The sequence below is a fragment of the Rhipicephalus microplus genome, chromosome 5, assembly GCF_043290135.1.
Source record: "Rhipicephalus microplus isolate Deutch F79 chromosome 5, USDA_Rmic, whole genome shotgun sequence".
NCBI lineage: Eukaryota > Metazoa > Arthropoda > Arachnida > Ixodida > Ixodidae > Rhipicephalus > Rhipicephalus microplus.
In genome coordinates this window covers 149,588,951-149,613,820 of record NC_134704.1, presented here as the reverse complement: position 1 = coordinate 149,613,820, position 24,870 = coordinate 149,588,951, and the positions used below count along the sequence as shown (strand labels likewise).

Genomic DNA, 24,870 nt, shown 5'->3' with positions numbered 1-24,870 from the left:
TAATCAAGTACTTAATTACGTTAATAAAAGACACACTGGGTAGAGACCACATGCCTCAGAAGTCTAATATCACAATTTTTAGGTGTTTTAGAGATGTAAAGAAAAGTTGAAACTTCAAGCGCAGTTTTCTCAATACTGTTTTTTTGACATTATGCTCAACCCCTCCATGAGGTTCGATGAAGAAATAATTTGTCTCTCGTAAAGTATTTGTGATATCACCTTAAACTTTTTATGAAGCACTGTGAGGTCATTCTTAGTGTCTGTGCCAATTTTCATCAATATCCAACGAGAAACAAGAAAGTTCATCGAAAAAAGCTCTTTGACAGGCTTTTCCTCACAAGTGTGTTTTGGACATTGTGCAGTGCTCGTGGAAAGTGTAGCACAGTAATGACTGGACGCATTTTGATGCAGTTTTTTTTTTCTGAAACCCAAAACATTTCTTGAGGGTCTGACGATCTTAGAATTTTTGTTTATGACTCAGTTTTTTTCCTAGAAGATGACTTGTACATGAAACTGTTTCTAACAATGTGTATAGGCAGCCATGATGATCTATGTAAAAAAAAAAAGAAAAAAAAAAGAGAGAAGTGATAAAAGGATTCTGAGATTGTCAACCCAATAGCCTTTTTTTTTGAGTAAAGATCAACACCATTTGCAGCTTCCTGGCATGTTTTGTTACAGTGCTAGGCTTTCCCCGAGCAGACCATATAAAAAGTCGAAACACATAGCATGATGTAACTTGAGAACTAGTGAAGCTATCATGATGAAACTGCATATTTCCCAATGCAAGACACGAGAATGCATGCCAAATTTCATTGTTCTAGGTCAACAAACAAAAAAGTTTTCTTTCGACGCCATCTCCCCCCTTAAGGGGGGACACGGGTCTTGAAAGCGAAAAAATAGCGAAAAAAACGATTTTTCAATTTTGTTGTTGTTGCATTCAGGACATCTTCCTGCACGTTCTCGCAAAACTCTAGGCCTGTAAACAGTATAGTTTTCCCGGACGATCATATTTACTACGCGAACTTTCTAGTTTCGCTCGCGGTAAACGCCATAAAACGATCAGTTTCGCGCCGCCGCCGATTTGCAACCGTGCCACGGAGCGCAGCCATCTTGGCCTCCTTTGAAACTGCATCCTTCGCCCTTTTTTTTCCGCCAAACGCGAGTTTTCAGTGATACGCTGTAACTGAATAATCAAACAAAAAAGAAAACGAAACCTAGCTATCTCATTGGCCCACAGCCGCCACGTGACAAAAGTGCGCCTCCTCATTGGTCCGTGGTTGTTTCCGGCTGCTTGCAGCGAAAACGAACTGCCGTCATTTTGAAAGAGACCATTGTCGTCTGTCGTCGTGCGCCATGCCTAACGGTTATCGGAAATTTCGCACCGTGCACAAGTTCGGCAAATCGCGACGGAAGCGTGTTGCGAAGCGAAGAAATGCATCGCTGCCTTCGACGGAGCCCGCTGTGCACCTTGGACCGGCATCAGATAACACGACAACGGAGGAACGCGAGCCGGCGACTGACGCGCACGCCCTGGACTTCGCCCCGACGGTTGCGGCAGCGGCCGTGCAGGACACCGGAGCTGCGCGGCCTGAGCGCACAAGATTGGACTCGACTTTTTTAACAAGTGCAGATTGTGCTTTGCGCGAGCAACAAACGCAGCAGAGACTTTCCCAGCTAGCGTCAGTATCGGCGACGGAAAGGAAAATGAAGTGCGTCGCGAGTGACAGTGCCCCGAGTTCAACCACGGCGTATACGGTTGTTGACCTGGACCTTGTAAATAACCTGTTCGAGGTTGGTAGTTGCCGTGTGTGCCGTGGTGATCTAACTATTGAGAGGGACACACGTGAGTACGGCATCGCCGTGAAACTGACAGTGTCGTGCAGCAATTGCGGTGAACTGCGATCGCAGTGGAGCTCGCGGCGAGTTGCTGGCTCGGCGACGTGCAATCCCTTCGAAATAAATATTCTCGCTGCACGGGCGGTGCAGAGCACGGGGAATGGGCAGACTGCCCTAAATGACATTTTTTCTGCCATTGGAGTTTCTCACAGAGGTCTTCACAATAAGACCTACCAGCATTATTTGAAGACCAAGCTGAACCCAGCTACGGCAAAAGCATGCTCTGAGAACTTGGCAAAGTGTGCTGCCGAAGTGAAACAGCTGTACAGTGACCTGAATTTTGGAAATCCGGGTAACATTGCTGTTTGTTTTGATGGCTCATGGCACACACGTGGACACTCTTCTCACATTGGTTTGGCCACCGTGATTGAGCTATTTACAGGATATGTGCTAGATTACGTGGTTCTCTCCAATTTCTGCCTCGGCTGTGAGTGTGGGCCGCAGCCAGATAGCCCAGATTATGCTGCATGGAAGGCACAGCACTTATGCCAAAAAAACACAAGCTGCAAGGCAGGCCAAATGGAAGTTGAGGCAGCAAAGATTCTGTTTCAACGTTCACTCTCTCTGCATGGCCTCAGGTATACAACCATGCTCTGTGATGGTGATAGCCGCTCATTCATTGCCATTGATGAAGCCAAAGTTTATGGCTTTATTCCTGTGGTAAAAGAAGAGTGCACCAACCACATTCAGAAGCGAATGGGCACAGCGCTTCGCACCCTTGTGCAAAAGCACAAGTCAGGTGATGCGCAGCGCATTAGTGGTAAAGGACGGCTGACCGCAGACCTGATCACCAAGATCTCCAGCTATTATGGATGGGCTATCAAGTCTTTTGCTGGAGACTTAGATAAAATGCACAACACAGTGTGGGCCACATTCTATCACATTACGTCGACAGATGAGAAGCCCAATCATAACTTCTGTCCGGATGGTCCTGACTCATGGTGTAAATATAACTCGGCCATGGCAAAAAACGAACCACCACCAAAAAGCAGGTACAACTTGCCAGAAGCGGTCAGCAGTGCACTGCGGCCCATTTTTGAGCGTCTGGCTGACAAGAAGTTGCTGCAGCGGTGCCTGAGAGGACAAACTCAGAACGCTAATGAGGCACTGCATTCAGTCATTTGGAGCCTCGCGCCCAAAGACAAAAATGCCTCACTATATGCAGTCGAGGCAGCAGTTGGAGAGGCTGTGATGAGGTTCAACCTTGGCACCCACAATGCCAGCTCAAGCATATTGCGAGAGCTCCAAGTAGAGCAAACCGCCAAGGGTAGCCGAAGGGCTAATGAAAAGGACTCCCAACGCACTATCAATGCAGAAAGGAAGAGGGGGTCATCAGCAGCCTTTCAGGCAGCTGCAAAGCGGAGGCAAAGAGGAAAGCCCCACCCAGATTATTCTCCAGGAGCCTTCTGAGCCACTGGCTGTTGTAATTTCGCCCATCCAGGAGAATAAAAGGCTTTTTTCACATGTCTATTAGTTTTTCCCACTTTTCTCAAAACACTTTTATTGGCCGTCTCCAATTTTCTGGGTGGCTGTTGTTACCCTTCTAATCATCCAATTTTAATGGGTTTTTTTTGTCTTATAGCTAGACTTCCAAAGAGTGCAATATGCCTATAATACAATGTTTCTTCACCCTGAAACATTTTGAAATTTTGGGCAAACAACAGACAAAGAATTCATGTCTCAATAAAAATTTTTGAACTTTTATAACTTGGGATAAAATAAATGTAGAAACACGAAATTATGCTTCTTGCACTCATTGAGCATTCAGGAATATATAAATATAATTTTTAGCTTGGTTATTGTAAAATATTTTTTGCCAGTCATCCCAGAAGTGTAAAACAGAAAAAGTTGTATAAAATTATTTCTTCGTGAGATACAGAAAAACTGGTTGCATATTTGAAATCAGCACATTAAATTACATATTACCTGCAAGTTTCATTACTCTAGTAGCAGTAGCAATAAATGTTTTGCCCAAGGCCCATGTCCCCCCTTAAGGGGGGACGTGGCAAGTAAAACTAATTTTTTTATTAATGTACTGTTTGTGATGCAATTTGGTGTGTGTATGTGGATGATTGTGAGGATTCCAAATATGAAAACCGTTTTCAAATACCTCTTGTACTTTTTGAGTTACAAGCATAATTATACTAATTATTGCTCTTCACACTTAAAGATATAATTATTGCTAAATGAGATTATTTTTTCATATTATTATGTTCCCAAAGCATCAACTTGTGCAAAGAAGCTATTAGTTGATTTTTCTAGTTCTTGTAACCATAAATAAAATTTCCAAAACATGGATGTTGTTTTGCGCACACATCGCAGTAATTATAAAATGTGTTCTAAGAATTTTAAATGATGAGTAAGAAGAGAGATAAAGCTTTATTGCACTGCTAAAGGCCTCCTGAGCCTAGTGCAAAAAACGGAACGACTCTATCAGTCTTTGTTAGAAAATGACAGATGTTCTAGCGAAGGCACATAGGCGAAAATCAAGAGTTGAGAAAACTGACTTTGAAAGTTCACTCATGTTTGGAAGTTCACAACATGCCTAAAACACTCAGAATCCTCCTGGGCAGTAATCCTGAGATGCTGTGGCCTTGGCCTCTGTAGAGCGCAACCCAGTTTTGTGCTTCTTTGTCGTGGAACAATGCGCCTTTTGAGCCCTCTTTACCCTTTTGGCATCCTTTTCGGCTGCTCGCCGCAAAGAGCAGTCTCCTGGATTGAAGCCCAGTTGAGCAGTGATCTCTTGCAGCGCACTCTTGCAGCCACCATTGAAACGGCAGACTGCATCTGCAACTGCACTTTCCACACTTCGAAGGGAGGCGAACTGGCTCTTGGACTGGAGTGACCAAATGAGGCTGTTCATACTCTCCACAGCGTTCTGGGTTTTTCCCTGCGCACACCTTTCAAGGAGCTCTTTGTTCGAGAGGCGCTTGTAGATTGGCAGCAGTGCCACTCGCACGTGAGGGGGCAGTTTATGTTTGTGAGGCGGCAGCGGCTCTCTCTTGGCCAATGCCTGATTGTGCGGGCACCAGGAGTCAGTCCCACTTGGGCACAGGTCGTGGTGTGGATCCTGGTCTGTGGATGTTACATGGTAATAAGTGGCCATGATGGCCCTCTCCATGCCAGGAACATCGTTGGGGTGGCTCTTAATGGCCCAGCCATAATAATTCGTCAACTTCTTTATAAGGCCCTGCGTCAGCCGGCCTTTGCCACCCATGCTCAGTCCTCGGCCTTTGGATTTGTGCTCATCAAGAAGGTTGCGCAAGGAAGTGCCCATTCTTTTTTTCACATGGTTCACACACTCCTGTTTCTTAATCAACATGTAGCCATACACCTTGTCTTGCGTGAGGGCAAGGTACGTACGGCTGTCACCGTCGCAGAGCACATTGATGTATCGAAGCTTGTACTTGGTAAACGATCTTTCAAACATGATCCTCGCTGCTTCTACTTCCATTTGGCCTGCATTAGCATCGGTGTTCTTTTGGCACTGTGGCTTGTGTTTCTCAAGCCACTCCTCATAGTTGTCGTCACCAGGCTTGGGGCCAACAGCACAGCCTTGGCAGTAGTTGGGCAGGACACAGCGGTCCAAGACCAAGCCTGTGTACAGCTCGATTACACAGCCCACGCCAATATGACTTCTGTGCCCCCTCGTCATCCACGTGCCGTCGTAAATGACGTCAATGTTGCCTGGCACTCCTCCTAGGTCCTTGTAAATGTCATGCACCTTCTGTGCACTTCTGCTTCAATGCGGGTGGCAGCTGATGTGGTGGCAGGGTGGCTGTACTTCCTTTGCAGTCTCTGGTAGGACTTGTGGTGCAGTGCTCGATGCGAAATGTCCATCGCAGAAAAAATGTCATTTATGGCAGATTGTTTTCTGCCAACTGACTGCACAGCCCTCAAAGCACGCACGTTTACCTCAAAGGGGTTCGTTTTTTGTTGCCCGGAGCACCTCGGGGACGACCGCGCACTGTTCACTATGCCACAATTGTCACAAAAAAGTTCCATCCTCGCCGCGAGTCCAACGCAGTGAGTAGTCTCGAGGCGTATCGACCCTTCGCCGCACTTGTTGCACTTTACTGACGAAAGCAGACCGTTCAGCATCTTCTTATTTACAATGAAGAATGTGGAGTCCTTACCGCCGTCATTTTCGTCGCAGCCTTCGTTCAGAAGCTCGAGCTTCCGCTTTGAAGCGGACTTCGATGCTACGGCATCCAAAACATCCCGCCTTGTCTGCGCCCGCTGCGCGATTTCTTCACTGCTCGGAATCTGGGCCGAAACTCGCGATAGAATGTTCGACGCGCGCACGCCCGGAGTTGCAACGGCTGCCGACGCGGTGCCACCGCAATCGGGTTCGCGAGAGCGTCCATCACGGTCGACGGCATCCGGCGGTCTGACATACGACGATGTGGCACCTTCCACACTTTCGGCCTCACAACAATCAGCGAAGGGTCTGAGTAGAGGCTCCGTGACGCTTGAAGAGCATGCTCCGTCCGGAACTGCGACTGGGACGGCAGCCGCAGTCGTCTGCCCTTTGTTCCAAGCTTTCCGACGCTTGCCGTACTTGTGGACGCTCCGGAACTTTTTTTGCGACAACATAGCACCGCAGTATGAGCAAGCACTCAGAAGAGACCACCGATGTAAACAAAGCTTGGTAAAAAAAGCACGCGAACTATCACAAAAACAGCAAACTGGCAAAAAACGAAGCGCACGCCGGATGATTCTCGACACGGCGGCCGCAGATGCGCTCGCGCTTCCAAGGTTGCCAAGGTGCGCGGCGCAGCTTTGACCAGTAAGAGGTCGCGCCTGCTACCACGTGACCCGCGCAGCCAATTGCCGTTCTTCGTTTTCGTTTTTTTACTTGCTCCTCGCGCTTTTATTTTCACTCGGCGAAATACGAGACCGCGACCATCGGGAAGCCGGCTTTCTCCTCTTTCCAAAGCTACCAAAATGGCGGCCCACGGTCAACAACTTGGCGCGTTTGTGCGGCGTGAACAACACCGTTTCAGGGGCTTTTTTTTCGCACTTTTCGGCGACTAGCCTCGGCAAAAACACTATTTGCGAGATTTGTAGCGTACGTTTCGCTGTAATATTTTAGAACAACGAAGTTGAAGGTCTGAAGATTACGAAAAAAAATAAATCAGAAAATCGCATATTTTGACCAAAATCGGCACTTTACTTGCCGCGCCCCCCCTTAAGGGGGGACAAGGGTCTTAGAAGGCCAAGAATCGCAAAAAAATAGACTTTTTGAAGCTGACATTTTCAGAATCTGCGCCTATTTTTGCACTTATCTGAGAAGTTTCTAGCTTCTCGCGTCATTATTTCTGGCACAAAATTAAGTTATAACATCTCTGTGAGATGAATGTGAGAGCAAATTGACGCTAAAATCGCGCTTTTTCTGCGCCAAACTGTTGCCACACACGAGCTATCAAGTTCATCTTCAATTTCCCGCCACCGCTGGCTCACCTTGCTCATTGGTTTTTTAGCAAAAACGCGTCACCGAGAAGCACTAGCGCGCGATTCAATTGGCTGCTTGAGGCACATGACCAAACTTAGGCATGCGATTGGCCAAGGGGCGCCCATCGTGACGCGCACGGGCATGTGCCATTTTGTCATGGTGCTACTGACTGCTTGCGGCAGTAAAGAAGTTCCGTGCTACAGTAATTTGTGAAGCAGGTGTGGCGGTCGTTCGTTCGCTGTGAAATTCAGAAAGAGCCCCGCTACGGCTCAGGGCAACGATGATAACGAACTCGACGCGATCAACGGCGGTCGCCGAGTCACCGGTGTAGGCTTAACTCACGAACGAGCCCGTTTATTGCCGACAACGTTACTGAGAACGGCTGTGTTTTGCAGCCTCATCAGTTAGAGGACGGCAAGTAAAAAGCAGAAGTGAAGCTACCAGAGATATCAATCTTTGTAGTGACGGAACGGAAGCGCAGTCTTATCGCTAAACCCGCCGATGTCGTGGTTCCCCCCGCCTGACGAAAGGACCTTCAACTGCGCGACGGGTCGTCAGAGTGAAGTACGCCGCGCGTCGACCAACAACAGAAAGTCAATCTGTTCGCAGTGAACATGCTCGCGGCCCCCGCAATGAAGGCTACTGGCAACAGGTAGACTGCTTTTAACGACGTGGTCGCAACGTTGTCGCGATCTCCGCTCGAAAATGCGGCAGTCTTACGTGAAAAGGAAACTAACACCTCGGCACTCGTGTAGCCCCGAAATTGATGAGCGAGGGAGCAACTTTGGTTCGGGACACTTACGGGTAACTTATTCTGGACAAGCCGGAAAACATCGCCACGTTATTCGACGGATCATGGATGATGCACGCACTTTTGCCGCACATCGCCGTCAGTACAGTCACCAAACTGATAAGTGGCCTCACGGCAGACGAGCACACGGCGACAACTTGCTACAGGACTAGAAGAAACGACACGCTCGTACAAACAATCAGTCCTATTACCTTCCCGGTGCATATTAACTGACTAAAAGTATGTGTGCCATGATATTTCTCCTCAGAACAGCGAAATTAAGTTTTAAAAGCATTGTTCTCGAAGCACAGATTTTGACCAATTTCTTTTGCTTGTTCGGTAAAAATGGGCCTAGGACACTAGAGCTGTAATTGTTTTTGCAAAATGTAGCTAAATGTGCACAAAAAAACAATGCTGGGAGCCTATTTTTAATGGGCAGCTTAATTTTTTTTTAGTATAAAAATTTCTGTATTTGGTTACATGCAATAAACTTTACTGTGCTGTAATTCGAGAAGTACTCGTTCAATTTTCGATCAGCTTGCAGCATTGCACTCCTTAGGCTTTCTAGCGGTCATTTATATGTCAATGGCTGTGTAATTATAAGTGCATACATTTTTGCAGTTAAACTGTTAGAATTCTTTCTTTTCTTCATTTTCTCAAAATGGCAACTTTGTACACCCTGCATGAAAATTACTGCAATATATCTGAAACTATTACAGATAGCAGAATATTTTATTTCGCAGCATGAAGCTATATGTTTGGAGCACACAACATAGGAAGCAGATTTTGATTTCTCTTGATGCAAGTTTTTCAAACTAGTCTTTTGTGTGACCACACAATGGCCCCATTCAGGGCTGTGAAGTTTAGTGTACTGTAAAGTAAGAAATATTGACCCATTCAAAAATGGGCTTCTTATGTTGCATGTCTTATGATTTCTACTGTCAATCCCTATGTTATTTAAAAATTTTTGACAGGCGGTTTTTTTTCTATTATGGTAAGAATAGAATTTATCTTGATTATTTAATTAACTAATGAAGCTACAGAAGAAATAACTACATTTTTAGAATCCGAAGAACAAACTAAGTAAGCATGCCAACTTTTGTCGCATTTGGTTCAAAATTAAATGAGAGAGCCCTAAGACCCATGTCCCCCCTTAAGAGGCCACCTGTGAAAATGCTGTGCGCTTGGATCATGGAAGCGTGGCAGGCGATGCCGGACCAAGTCGTCAGAAAAGGCTTCAAGAAGACTGGTATCTCGAACAGCATAACATGTTGTGGGGTGTGGATGATTCGGACACCGAAAACGAATCCCCGCTCGATGAGGATGAATGTGTGCTCTCCGACTCGGACTCCGAATAGGGAAAAGAAGGAACACCAACGACTTTTGTGGAAATAAGTTTTATGTGTGTGTGTGCAGTTGACAGCTCCCGCTTGTTCATTAAAAGTGCGTAGCTATGTTTATTTTATGCTGTATTAATTGGTAAACCATAAAGTCGCCTTTTACTTGACAAATGTGCCGCAGATTTAAAGCGCGAAAACAGAGTTGAAAAAATGTTTTAAAATTTTACCCCGTGTAATTGGCGCACCCCTAATTTCAAAGCGGATTTTCTGGAAAAAAAAAAAAAAAAAAAGCGCCTATTACGTGAGTAAATACAGTATTTTATCGCACCGAATTTGGCGTTAGTAATGTGGGTACATTTCTTTGCCATTTTTCATCTTCCAAGACCCGCGTCCCCCCTAGAGTAGAATCGACCCACTCTCCTCCTTTGTGCTGTTCTCCAACTCAGCCCTACTGCCACCAAGTAGTACCGACATCAAGCAAGCTTACAAACAGAAGCTCATTTAGAAATGGAAGGAGTGATGAAAGCAGTACACGCTGAAGGGTGGCACTGCTTTGCAGAGAAAGCAGTGCTTTGCAGGGCTTTAGATAGCAAAGAAGACGCCAAGTACCTCTCGCCAGCGTTTGGGGAAGTCACTTCCTGGGTTCTGCTGCAAGTGCAGGTCAAGGATGAGGTCGCGGATGGCCGCACGCTTCTGAGCAACCCGATCCTCCGGAAACCAGTTCTCCAGCTCTAGCCACACCCGGTCACCAGCACCAGGCGGTTTCTGCACAAGTCAGAACATGCCCGGGTCACTTCAATACCATCTCTCATTCCAACACACCTACTTTACGTTCCCTATGGCTTCGTAAGAAGTGAATACACAGGACTTGAACATACAGTAAACCCTCAGTAAACGAAACTTGAAGGGACCGGGAAAATATGTTTCATTTAACAGGAGTTATGTTTACTGAAAAGTGAACATGGGTGCAGAATACAAGCCCGAAACTAAGCATTGCCAAGCCAATAGTACTGTTTAAGGGGGGACACGCGTCTTAAAAGGCCGAAAATCGCGAAAAAAAAAAAAACGACTTTTTAATGTTGACGTTTTTGGAATCTGCAACTATTTTTGCACTTATCTGAGAAGTTTCAAGCTTCTCGCATCATTATTTCTGGCACAAAATCAATTTATAACACCCCTGTGAGATCAATCTGAGCACAAATAGACGCTAAAGTCGCGCTTTTTCATTGCTGAACCATTGTCGTTACACACGAGCTATCTGGTCATCTTGGTCTCGTTTGGAAGGGTCATTCTTCATCTTCAATTTCCCGCCACCAGTGGCTCGCCTTTCTCATTGGTTTTTCAGCAAAAACGCGTTATCAAAAAGCACCACCACGCGATTCCATTGGCTGCTTGGGGCACCTGACAAAAACCTAGGCACACGATTGGCCAAGTGGCGCTTTCGGCGTCTACTTTTTTATCGTAACGTGCACGGATGTGTGCCATTGAGCTTCATCGATTTACTAAGTCCCGGATCACTTGTGGACGGCCCACGGACGCCTTGGTTCACAGGTGGCTTTGTCACATGCACGTGATTGAAAAGTCCCGAGTTAGCCTGAGCGGCCTCGGGCCATCTGCGCGCTTGATGCTGACTGCATCCGCTGTGGCGTCTGCTATGCCTGCCTATGCCGTCTGCTCCCTCCATAGCTGAAACACAGGCCACAACGCTGACTCATTTGCAACCTGAACAGCAGTTAAGTAGTGAACTATACCTATTTCTGTTGTGATGCAACTTACTGTAAGTGAACTACTCGAGCGCGTGCGCATAGTAGACCAGCGTGGTTGTTCCATTGCTGTTTCTCCTAGCGAGCATAACGCGTGTTTGCCCGACCTTCGGCAATACGCACATGCTCGAAGTGGCTCAGAATACCGAAGACAAGAGCTGAGTGCGCTAACAATGCGAAATCCAGAAACATGCAAGAAGCAGACAGAAAAGCAGAGAGAGTAGCGCATCGAAAATTTCCCGTGTCTCACTTAAGATGGCCGCACAGCATGACACCTGCGCTGTCGTCTGCCAGCTGCCCGAAAGAAATTGTTCGAGTGGTCCCGGGCCGCCCGCAGGTTACCAGGCAGGCAAAAAACGAACATGGGTCCGAGTGATCCAGGACCAGTTGGTGGAGCTTCCAGTTGGCCCCGGAGAAAAACGAATGCAGCGCCGCTGTCCAAGCTGTCCGGAGCCGTTCGGGACATGTAAATTGATGATGCTCATTTTGTCATGGTGCTGTTGACTGCCTGCCGCAGTAAAGAAGTTCCTCGCCGCACTAATTTGTGAAGCGGGTGTGGCGATCGTTCGTTCGCTGTGAACTTCAGAAAGACCCCCGCTATCACTCAGAACAGAGAGGATAGCAAACTCGCAGAGTTCAACGGCGGTCGCAGAGTTACCGGTGTAGGCCTAACTCACGTACGAGCCCGTCGGTTGTTGACGTCGCGGAAAGCGGCTGTGTTTTGGAGCTTCAACAGTTACAGGACGGCAAGTAAAAAAGCAGAAGTGAAGCTACGAGAGATTGCAATCTTTGCGACGATGGAACGGAAGCGCAGCGCTAAACGCGCCGATGCTGCGGGTTGCCCCCATCTGACGTGAACTGCGTGACGGGTCGCCAAAGTGGAGTTCGCCACGCGTCGGCAAACAGCAGAAAATTAATCTATTATCACGCACGACGATACACTTCACGACAGGCAACCACGCTCACACAACCATTTATTTCTCGTGCCATACTCCGACCGCACCCGTCCCGACTTCGACCGCCCCGTCCCCCTCTGCCTCTTTCCGTGCGCCCCCTCACTGTTCACGTGACAATCGCGCACGCCACCTCGTTCCTCCACTGTCAACCACGCACAGCCTCAGAGACCCCTTCACTGTTCACGTGACGCTCGCGCACGCCACCTTGTTCCTCCACCGTCAACCACGCACAGCCTCAGAGATTCACACCCAGCCTACCGGCACTCCCTCTTATTCCTCACAACTCTCCCCCCCCTCGAATCGTGAATTCGGGGCGGAAGGGAGAAGCAGTGGTTCATGGTACAGTACCAACTGATCAGCATGGGCAATGGTTCGACGACGCCTCGTAACTGGGTCACCCAGGATGAAGTCATTTTCACCAACCTGCCTGACCACACGATAAGGTCCACCTCGCCGTGGTGCCAACTTGGCCGAAACACCTTTGGCTGCATTACTCAAGGTATGAGTGTCCAAGAGCACGAGGTCACCCTCTCTGATGGTTGTTGACTGCCGATGACGGTCATAAGTTGACCTCTGGGTCTGCCAGGCAGCTGCTTGATGCTTCTTGGTGTACTTCAGGGCTTCTCCAAGGCACTGCTGGAGTTCTGCAACAAGGGCATGGTGCGCTGCCTCTGGAGGTTCCGTGTCCTCCTTGTCCCCTGCAGGTTCCCACGGAGTGCGCAACTCTCGACCATAGCAAAGCAATGCCGGAGTATATCCGGTGACTACGCTCTCTGCAGTACGCATGGCAAGGCTGATCTCGGGTATATGACGGTCCCAGTCTTTGTGGTTAGTGCAGTAGGCTCGTAGACATTGCTTAATTGTGCCATTATGACGCTCCACCATCTGTCCAGCCGGCCGGTAAGGCACAGTATGCCGATCTCTGATTCCCCAGTGTTTCAGGAGGTTGCGCCATAATGTGCTGACAAAGGGCTTCCCATTGTCACTGGTGATTGCCACTGGTGTCCCATGGCGGCCGAAGACCTGAAGCATGCACTCAAGTACTTTTGCACTGGTGGCTGCTCGTAGAGGGAATAGCTCTGGGAATTTAGTAAACTTGTCAATGACTACGAGCAAGTATTTGTGGCCACGAGGTGTAGGCGGCAAGGGTCCAATAATGTCAACGCTAAGCTCCTCCATCGGTGCTGTTGCCCACTGACTGCTCATCAGGCCTTCAGGCTTTTTGCGCCTGGGTTTTGTGCGCTGACATATAGCACAGCCCTGCACATACCTTGATATGTCCGCCCGCATGCCCAGCCAGACGAATCGTGCTGCTACACGTCTCAAGGTTTTGAAAAATCCAGCGTGGGCCGCAGTGGGATGGTCATGCGCCATTTTCAATGCCAGGTGCCGGAGGTGAGAGGGCAGCCATGGTACCTTCTTGTTGCCTCTTTGCTGAACAAGCAGGCCACTTGGCTCTAGTTCTGTTGTTTCCGCCAGATCATGGAGAAGGCGATGATCAGGGTCTGAATTTGGAAGCATAACCCCCTGGACCACAGTTTTCAGTTTTGACAGACGACTGTCACGAGCCTGCTCTTGTACGAGTTGCGCGGTGTCACTTAAGGCAGTCATATCATCTTCCAAGGCAACTGCCACTTGCTCAAATGTAATTTTCCCTTCAGGTTCTTGTGCAGCAATAGGAAGCAGTTTCTCGTGCAAGCTGTCGCTGGGACGGTCCTCACATTGAAGGGGGGCTCTACTCAGGGCATCTGCAGGTATATTTGCCAGCCCCCGTCTGTGCCTGATTCGGCAGTTGAAACCCTGCAACCGGAGGACCCAGCGTTTGACCCTGGGCGAAGCTTGGTCGGTGCTGAACATCCACGACAGGGAAGAGTGGTCGCAGTGTATCTCAAAGTTTGTAAACTCGAGATACGCCCTGAATTTGTCCACAGCCCACACCACTGCAAGGCATTCCCACTCCTGGACAGTATAGTGGCCTTCGGCTTCTGTGAGAACCCTGCTGATGAAGGAAATGGGCTGCAGTCCGTCGGGGCCAGCCTGCAGTAGGACAGCTGCAATGCCAATGCCGCTTGCATCCGTTTCAACCACGAAGGGTCGATTGAGATCTGGAAGGCTCATAACTGCATCATGAGCCAAGGACTGCTTGAGCGCAGTGAAGGCTTCCTCTTGACGCTCATCCCACCGCCATGGCTCGCTTTTCTTCAGAAGGACAGTGAGTGGATGTGCCGTCAGTGAGAAATGCGGTATGAAGCTGCGGTAATAACCAGCAAGTCCCAGGAAAGCCTGCAACTGTTTAATCGTGCTAGGTCGCGGATAATCCAGCACCGCCCGCACTTTCTCTTCATCTGGTCTGCACTGCCCAGGGGAGATGACGTGGCCCAAGAACTTAAGGGACTGACGGCAGACTTGCATTTTATCAGGGTTAATCGTAAGGCCAGCATTGCCAATGCGCTGCAACACTTCCCTAACATGCTCAACATGACTCTCCAGATCTTCAGAGTAGACGAGAACATCATCCAGAAAAGCCATGGCGAAGCTGTGATTGATGCCGTGCAACAACCGGTCCATCAGGGTTTGAAAAGTTGCCGGGCCACCTGCCACCCCGAAGGGCATTCTCGTGAACTCATATGTGCCCTGGTGGCAGATGAAGGCTGTTTTTTCTATGTCGGCCTCAGACACAGGGATCTGAAAGAAACCCTGGGAAAGGTCGAAGCTCGAAAACCACCTTGCACGACCCAATTGTGCTAGCAGCCAGTCCGTTCGTGGCATTGGGTAGGCAGGTATGCGGGTGCGTGCATTTAACGGCCGATAGTCCACAGCAAGCCGGTAGCCACCAGATTTCTTGGCAACAAGCACTGGGGCACTAGTCCAAGGGCTGGTGCTATGTCTTATAAGGCGCTGCTCCAAAAGGTCATTTACGCAGTCTTCAATGATCTTCTGCTTTTTTGCATTTACTGGGCGCAGCTTGCATCTCACAGGTGCACTATCTCCAGTGTCAATGCAGTGCTGAGCGAGGGCGGTACATCCAGGAATGGTAGTGAACAAATGAGAGAAGTCATCGAGCACCTTATTCATGGTTGGTATGCCTTCAGCTGGAATAGTGTGCCCAATGCCCGGGACCAGAAGCACTTCCTCAAATAGGCCCTGCAAGCAATAAGATTCACTATTTTCTATCGCGAGCGCGGCGGTTATATCCTTGTCGCGCTTAGCAAATGGCACAATGCACTGCGGATCAGTTCCAATAGTCCACCCCGACAACGCCACATGTAGGGACATGCCTGTTGCAGTCAAAAAGTCTCTGCCAAGCACAATGTCCCGACACAAATCTGGCACACACAGGAAGCGTTGGATGCGGTTGCTTGAGGCCCAATGTATCTTGCACTTTAAGGATGTGCTTGACTGTGACCAACCTGTGGCCAGTCGAAGAGCTCTTTCTTGTACCCGGTGTTTGGCGCCCGTCGCCTCCGCTACCCTTGCCGCTGGCGTACCAAGCAAACTCACACTGGACCCTGTATCTAGCAGGGCCAGGAATGTGGTCCGCCCAATCCGCACCTCCAGGAGAGGCTCCCTGTTGCCGGCCACAGCCGCTATCCGCAGCGCTGTCTCGTAGGTGCTCGCCGGAGTAGCACCTACCGTCTCCCGTTTCCCGGGCACTGGGAGCGGATATGCCCGATTCTGTTGCACTGATAGCAGCGGGGCGGACCGTTACGCCGACCCGAAGGGCACTCGCGACCCATGTGGCCTATGCCTCCGCAGCGGTGGCACGTAATTGCCCCGCCGTCGAGCAGTTGGTATCGCTGCGGCTGTGGTGGCGTGGGAACATGTGGAGCAGGTGATCTGTGCAGCTGGTCCCGGTAGTAGGACGGCTGTATCGCAGCGGGGTGCAACGGCCAGTATGATGCTGCCGACGGAGGCTGGAACGGCGCCGCAGCCGCCGCCATTACTCCGGGCTGCGCTCCTGACAGGCCACTGAGGCCAGCCGTATTCCCAGCAGGCCGGAAGGCAAGGTCCCTCGCAACTTGATCGGTTGGGGGTGGCGGTGGTTTGTACTGGAATCGCCTCCAATACCGCTCCATGAGGCCGTCAGCGGCCCTTGCCAGCTCCGCGAGAGTTGCAAACTGCTTGCCCTCCACCAAATCCTGGAGCTGCGGGTGCATCTGCCGCAACACACGGTCGACTTTTTCTGTGTCCGACACTTCGCCGCCGATCCTGTCATAGAATTCCGCGATCGTGTAGATAAATTCTTTTAAATTTTCTTCGGGGTGCTGAGTGCGGAGCTCCAACTCCTGCCTCAGGCGCCGCTTCGCATCAATAGACGAAAATTCCGCAACGAACGCCGCCTTGAAGTCATCCCAGGATGCAAATGATTTGACGAAGCGCAGCCACAACTTCGCGCTCCCCTCCAGCGCAGCGGGCACGATATGCGTGAGCCTCTTGTCGGCGGCGACACCAGTCACCAAGCAAAAGGTCTCGAGGCGGTCCAGGAATTCTTCGGGTGACTGCGCATCGCCGAATCCAGCGAACCGCGGGGGCTGACTTCCCGAGGCCCGGGGAGCGCAGTCAATCGCCGGCTGGATCGCCGCCGCCGCCGCTGCTGTCATGGCGCCTGCAGGCATGGGCTCGGCCGTCATAAGCCTTTGTCTGACGGCAGCCGCGATTTGCTCGCGCTGTATGGCGGATCCGTTTGTTTGTCCCAGCAAGTGCTGCAGCAGCTCTTCCGGCACATTCACGCTGTCCATTCCGGTTGCCATGTCGATCCCGGACGAGCCCCCACGTATCACGCACGACGATACACTTCACGACAGGCAACCACGCTCACACAACCATTTATTTCTCGTGCCATACTCCGACCGCACCCGTCCCGACTTCGACCGCCCCGTCCCCCTCTGCCTCTTTCCGTGCGCCCCCTCACTGTTCACGTGACAATCGCGCACGCCACCTCGTTCCTCCACTGTCAACCACGCACAGCCTCAGAGACCCCTTCACTGTTCACGTGACGCTCGCGCACGCCACCTTGTTCCTCCACCGTCAACCACGCACAGCCTCAGAGATTCACACCCAGCCTACCGGCACTCCCTCTTATTCCTCACACTATTTATGGTGAACGTGCTCGCCGCCCGCGCAATGAAGGCTACTGGCAACAGGTTGAGTGCATGTAACGACGCGTCCGCAATGATGAACATATTCCTCCATGGCCTCCGCTCGAAAATGCGACAATCTTTTGTGAAAAGGAAACTAACACCTCGCTTCTTTTAGAGCCTTGAAATTGATGAGCGAGTGCTCGAGTTCGGTCTGCGACATCAACAACTCGATCTGGATAAGCCGGAAAACTGCTTTATTATAGGACAGATTGCGGATTATGCACGCACATTCGTCGCACATAGGCATCACCGAACTGGTAAGCGGCCTAGTCGGCCGACAAGCCCACGGTGACCGCATCAGTTCGCAACTGTGCATCTGGGGAAAACATGCAGCGGGCATTGAAAAAACGCCATTTAGGTGACGCAAAACAGAAGGACTACATGCCTGGTGCCTACTGAGAAAGCTGAATTTGCAAATCATTGTAAATAAACAGCTTTCCCATGCTACTGTCTGCCCAAAATGGGCTTGTGTTTTTGCATGATTTCTCAGGATTCAAATTTTGCTGCAGTTGCAAACTTGTCGAAAAGATACCTCTGCCTCCAGAGCAGCTAGGGCTGTCGTTTTTGTTGTGACATGTAGCTGTATCTTTAGTTTACACAATGGTAGGTGTGAATTTTTGATTAAGATCTTCAAAAAATTTCATTTTTGCCAGAAATCGGAGCATAAGTGGGCGTTGTCTGCAGCACTGAAGTGCAAGGTGCGACAAACCTTGCTAAAATTATCAAATAAAAAAAGCACTCCTACCGTTGTGATGCTTACCGTATACACGCGTGTAAGGGCCGCTTCCCGTTTTTAAGAAGCGCATATAAAAAAAAAAGTTGTGTGTATGGGATGCATCCGCACTTTCCTTGACCCATGCGTATTCAAAATGCGCGCGCGTGTGTGAGCTACTAGGCGTTGTCAGTAGATGGCGTTAGAGAACGCAATTCTCATCATCACCATAATACATCATTAGAATGATTTGTTGGTTTTCTTCATGCTAATATGTTCATGAAGTTGGCTAAAAATTTTAAGTTTTTTCAGTAGTGTTCATACACCCGCCAACTAAAGGTTAAAGCGGGATTTTATCTTCAACTTCTGACACTTCTATACAAACGCACTATCTATAACGGCATTAGCATCACCAACTTTGGTATTTGTGCGTTGTTCGATCATTGTGCTGTTCAGCCTGCCACGTGCTCGAATTTTGCGCACCGTTGAATGACTCTGGGACTCTAGCTAGTTTTCTGCTGGACGTTTACGTTTTGGCACGATGGGCAAGCAGCTGAATAGCTATACAGCTGGCTATAAGTTGAAGGTGATCGAGTTTGCTCTCGAGCACGGGAAACGGGCCGCCGGCAGAAAATTCGACGTTGACGAGAAGTGTGTTTGACATTGGTGCACCCAGAAGAAAGCCTTGCAGAACACCAACATCAAAAAGCGCGCTTTCCGAGGAAAACAGTGCAAGTATCCTGATTTTGAAGAGGAGTTGCTCCGCTATGTGACTGAGGTGCGGAACGATGGTTTTGCGCTCACTACAGACATGCTGCGCATGAAGGCACTAGCCTTGGCACGTGCGAAAAATATACCGGCCGGGGATTTCAAGGCTAGTGCTGGCTGGGTGTGAAGGTTTCTGAAAAGGAAGGGACGCTCCTTTCGGCGAAGGACCACGCTGTGTCAGCGGCTGCCAGAAGACTATACCGACAAGGTGCTTAGTTTTCACAAGCATGTCATCGGCCTGCGCCATCAGCACAGTTATTTGTTGTCGCAAATAGCGAACGCTGATCAAACTCCTGTGTGGTTTGACTCTCCCGAGAACTACACAGTCGAGGTAAAAGGCAAGAAGAGTGTCGCCGTGCGGACCACCGGCGCTGAGCGCCAACGCTGTACCGTGATGCTTTGTGTGACCGCGGACGGGTGGAAGCTACCCCCGTACGTTGTTTTGAAAAAGAAAAGAATTCCCAAGGAAGTTTTCCCCAAGGGCATCATAGTTAGAGCCCAAGAGAAGGGATGGATGAACGATGATTTGGTGCTAGACTAGGTGAAAAGTGTTTGGCAGAACAGACCGGGAGCTTTTTTGGCCAAACATTCACTTTTAGTATTGGATAGTTTCCGCGACCACCTTACCGATAAGGTGAAGGAGCAGCTGCGCCGTGTCGGCACAGACATGGCCGTGATTCCAGGCAGCCTCACAGGAATGTTGCAACCATTCGACCACTCAAAGTTGAATTCCGAAGACTCTACACGGAATGGATGACAACCAGCAACCATGAGTAGACGCCGACCGGACGGCTGAAGAGGGCACCGCTTGCTACTGTTCTCGGCTGGGTATTGTCGGCGTGGAGCTCGGTGTCGACGGACATTGTGTCCCGAAGTTTAAAGGTCACTGGGATATCCAACAGCCTGGATGGCACCGAAGATGACTGTTTGTGGAATGATGGTGCTCCGCAACACCATCTCGGACTCCGAGTTAGAGGACTCATCGAGTGACGACGATTAAGCGCACACACAGCATACTGCAATAAACGCTCTTCGTTCACTAACTGGTACGTTGTTTTTAGTTCACCAAAAAAAGAAGTTCCGGGTATGGGCCGCACCCTGAAAATTAGCCCTCACTTCCTGAAAAAAAAGTGCGGCCCTTACACGCGTTTATACGGTATGTTCATTAGTATACAGGCATGTGGCAATAGTAGCTCTGCAATACAAATTTCCTGCCTCATTATACCAGCAAACAATAAGTAAATAATTTTAAGATATCTCGAAAACTAATTGGCTTAGAGGAACAGTAATTGCATTCTTGAAATCAGCATCGAAAACTCAATCACACTGTGAAGTTTCTTTATAAACGCATGAAAATATCTGACATTTCGTCTCAAGTACAGCGTCTCCCCTTAAGCAGTAGTTCCAATAATAGATTTCCGTTTACTGAGAATCTACTGTAATGCATGTTGCGTGGAATTTCGGTACCCATATGTCGTTTCTGTGCAGCTCGATTCTATGTGGTGAAGTCTTTGAAATTGAGGAGGTCTTAGAAGTTGTTCGGCAACTTTACGCAAAGGCACTGCCTTATATTAGCTCTCTTTGCTCTGCATTTGTACTGCCAGCAGTGCAGCTTCTAGGAAGTTTCAAGATTTTGCAATGTGAACAACACAGTTGAATGCATACAATTGCTGGACGGGTGTGGCTGCTTGTTCAACGTGCTTTGTATTTGTGCAGCACCTGGAAAAGTTTGTTTTGGTTTTAAAGTGCTGCCACTTATAGTGTGGATTTTCATGACTTGTTGTTGCTCCCATTATCAGCAGTCTACACGGTAGAATCCAAAACCTTCTCATCAACGAGGCTGGCACAGGCCAGTACCCAGTCGAATTCGCATTAGAAAATACGAAGACAGCGAGAATTCTTTCAAATAATTGGAATAGCAAAATAAACGAGTTCGTATTATAAAAGTCTCACTACATCCTTTTTTCACAAAGCAATAGATTGCGCACTCAAGCTCATATACCGTATGTACTCGCGTAATGATCGCACTCGCATAATGATCGCACCAATAAATTTTGTCGTCTAAATTCGTCTCCCCCCCCCCCCCCCCCCGTGTAATGATCACACCCTGAACTTGCCGCATCGACATGTCACGTGCCAAGTCTAGCTGAACGCGCCTATAATTGTTTTTGTGATCTGAAAGCGGGCATCACTATGCTAATGCCGTAAATTTACTGATTTAAATGAAAGCATTCTTTATTTAGATGGAAGAAACTGTTGACGCGCGTGACGTACTCACAACCTCCATAACTGATGCAAAGAAGAAAAAAAATGTGGTGGCTTCGTTTCACGGAGTGCTTCGCTCCGGCAGCTGCCGTGTTTGTTTTGACATCCCGCACTGTTACAGCGGCGGCCGCCTGTTGATCGATCCGTGTTCATCCCGCAGCAATGTTTTTTTTTTTCCTGAGACCACTTTTTTTTTGTGTGCTTTGTGATCGTCTGTTGAAGCGCCATTTCACCATGGGGCGGTATGCGAGCTTTACTGCCGTGTTCAAGCTGAAGGCGCTTGACTACGCTCTAGAACACGGCAACCGCGCTGCCGGCAGACATTTCAGCGTTGACGAAATCCGGATCCGATATTGGAAAAACAGCGCGACATGCTCATCACTACTAACAGAACGCGATGGGCTTTCCGCAGACCCAAATCTGGCAAGTTCCCTGACATTAAAAAGGCAGTCCTCGAATACGTGATGGACATGCGCAAGGACGGTCATGCAGTGTCATTAGACATGATACGGACGCAGGCGTGCGCAGTTTCCCGGAGGCTGGGAGTAGCCACAAAGGACTTCCGCGCCAGTTCCGGCTAGACGATACGCTTCAAGCGGCGGAATGAACTATCGCCGGCATTTCCAAGGAGCTCGACGGAACGGAAGATGACCCTCTGTGGGACAGTGAAGACAATGCCGGTTCCGACAGGGAATCGTGCGGCGACGACATTGACGCAAGTGATGCTTCGGAGTCTGAATGAACGTTAAGGGGTCAGAGAAGTAAAAAATAAAAGGGTAGTGTGCCATCCATGAAGCTCCTGTGTAATGCGTGCATTTTATTACAGAGGTAAGCCTTAATTTACTTTTATTTTTGGTTATGCTCTTGATAGCTACCGTAAGAATTCTGATTAGCGACTTTTTTTACGTTTTTGGTGCTCAGAATTTTTTTTCACGAAAATTTACCCTGAATAATGATTGCATCCTGAAGTTGGAGTCAATTTTCTTGAAAAAAAAAAAAAGTGTGATCATTATGCGAGTATATACGGTAGTAATATCTGAGGTTTGGTGTCCCGAAAATACAATAGGATTATTAATGAAAGAGAGAAGTGTCTTAAAGAACCAGTCAACAGCCTCAGACTTTTTTTTACACCCCCCAAACAAGCTTGGCAACTCGTAGAGTAGACTGCAGCAATGACGTTTTATCAATACAGTCGAACCCCTTTATAAGAGACATTGATATAAAAGACAAGTGGGTATAAGAGACACTAGCGTGCCTACAGTGACATGGCCTGATAGGAAAATGCATACATAGCACCCAGCTTATAAGAGGCATCTCATATAAAACTGCTGCCCAGAGCATGCCTCTTATAAAGGGGTTTAACTGTATCATAGAGCTGCACGCCACGCAGAGCCATTATTTCGAAAAACAATTCCCGCGCTCCTTCCCTACGCCTGACCAATGCTCCTTGCACGTGCAGCGACGACAGCTCGACGATCGGCGACGAGACGCAGCACGCAGCTCGTCAATTGGTCTAAACCAGGTCTCAACAAATAGTAGTGAAGTCAACGTCAGTTCCTGTTCCCACCCACAGCTACGACAGAGCTATTCAATCATACGAAATCAGGACACTTCACTGACCCAGTATTGCGGAGTGAGCAAATTGTCGCGCCACCTGTTGATCAGCACACCCACTATTAAACGCATTATTTCTGTTTTCTGTAGCTGCTCACAGATGGCGTGACAGTCTGTTCCCAAAAAATCAAACTTGAAATCAGGCCAACTTCATGTCTGGGATTTGGTACACAGTTTTGCTGCAAATCGTTGTCGGCTGCAAATCAAGCGACTGGGCTGCGGACAAGCATTGGCACCCGGTAAACAGACAACCAGGCATCGCAGCAAGCAGAAGTGCGTTGCGACTGATCGAGTTCGCCGATGACGTCAATCGCTGACATCTTGTCACATTGCCGAAGTGGGCAGAGTGACTACGACGGGGCGCACCTTCCCTTCCCTTTGAAGAAGAAGGGTGGCAAGGCCGCGCGAAAATTTGAAACCAGCTGAACGCGATGTTCTAGACCCTGTAACTTCCTTAATAAAACATATATTCGCAAAATTTTAGCAGCAGTATGTTCACGAAGTAAAACGGCACATATTTCACTTTACGACAATTTTTGGATGCTGGGGTTGTTCACTAGCCCTTTAAAGGCTCGATTTTCTTTGTTAGGCGCAATATTAATGAGAACACACAATGATGCCAAGAAAAGTACAGAGGATGTTATTAGAAGTAATGGTAATCCAAATGAGATGAAAGAAAAGCAAACACAAAAATAGCTTGCCCCCAGCAGAATCCGAACCAGTGACCTTCGAATGAAATGTCCGATAATCCACCACTGAGCTACGGAGGAGGTCATATCCCTGTAAACTTTATGGGGTGGATTTAAACGTGCATTTAAATCCCCGCTCCATTTCTTCTCTCCCTATCTCTTAAATGTGGCAGCGTCCATCAGCGCTGCCTACTGCCACTGCGGCGGCATCATTGTCAGTTCTTATTAATATGATTATGAAAGATGTCATAGTAGAGGGCTATGAGAATTTCAACCATCTGGTGTTTTTTTAATTTTTTTAAATGTGCACCGACATTCCGCAGAACATGCGCCTCTAGCGTGTCTTCATCAAATGCGACCACCACAGCTTGGACCAAACCCTCTCTCTGCCTTTGGGTCGGCAGCTGAGCATTGCAATCGCTACGCCACTGCAGCAATGATGTTCCACAGGAGATTGTCAATGCTCATGTGCTAAGAAGTTAAATCGTGGTATAGCATCAAGCCCAACATTCCCTAAGCAGCAAAGCAAAATGTCCTGCCAGAAGACTCACCTCAAGGAAGCTCTCGACGTACTGCAGCAGGTAGATGCCGCAGTCGCTGTAGTTGCCCTGTTGTGGTGTGCGCGGGGCGTAGCCGCACATGTTGTTGTGGGAGAAGTTCAGCTGGCTACGCTTCTTGGCCTTCCACTCCTCGGTCAGGTACCTGGGGCAGACATGGCCTCTTTTGTACAGTCGAACCTTGCTACAACGAAACTGACCGGGCGCGGACAAAATTATGTTGAAGCGAAAATTTAATTGTGAAATCGACAAAAATATAGCTGATGTGCGCTAGCAAAACAAAGGAATGTTTATTCTCAAAAGTCTGCTACTTCTTATTCTTTCCCAGCAGGGTCACGACGCGATTCTCACTCACGCATAGTGAGGCCATGGTGAAAAGCACGCTGAAACACCGCCTAAAACCGCTTTCGTGAACGAACCAAACAGTAGCATTAACAAACCAAACAGTAGCATCAACACGTTAACACCAGCAGCTGTCTGCTGCCAAAAGTATCCGACAACGCCGAGATGGAGGCAGGGTATTGTGGAGCGGCAACTTTTGCATTATTATATGCCATTCTTATCATCGATCACTCGGAGCTAGCTGACTTTTTTGATAATGGGGATGAACAGCCGATCTGATTAGCTACCACACTAATGATAAGCATCAGAATCCGAAAAGAAGGAAGCCATGAGCTGAGCGACTGAACTTCAGCTTCGGATCGTCTGCGGTTCAAAAGCAAGCCAGTGGCAAAACAAAAGCAGGACAGTCTCATTGCCATCGTTATCGAGCAATGGCGGCACTCATGCTTACTGAACAGCAGCGGTTTCTGGTGGTGCCAACACGTGTTTTAGACTTTGTTGTCGCATTTCCAGGCTCTGAAAATGCGTCGAAATGTTAAAGATTGGGTTTACTGCACAGTAATAAGTATCTGAGCCTGGAAA

At 48.7% G+C, this 24,870-nt stretch overlaps 1 protein-coding gene across 7 annotated transcripts in view; it reads right to left on the bottom strand.

Annotated features, from left to right (window-relative positions):
- The window catches only part of LOC119174182 (uncharacterized), a 177,100-nt gene that overhangs the window by 15,904 nt on the left and 136,326 nt on the right, over nt 1-24,870 (bottom strand). For all 7 annotated transcript variants that reach the window (XM_037425001.2, XM_075896042.1, XM_037425004.2 and 4 more), the window contains 2 exons: nt 23,941-24,091; nt 10,091-10,246 (listed from right to left, as the gene is read on the bottom strand). In XM_037425001.2, coding sequence (XP_037280898.2) covers nt 10,091-10,246; nt 23,941-24,091 — 307 coding nt within the window. The remainder of the gene's footprint in view (nt 1-10,090; nt 10,247-23,940; nt 24,092-24,870) is intronic.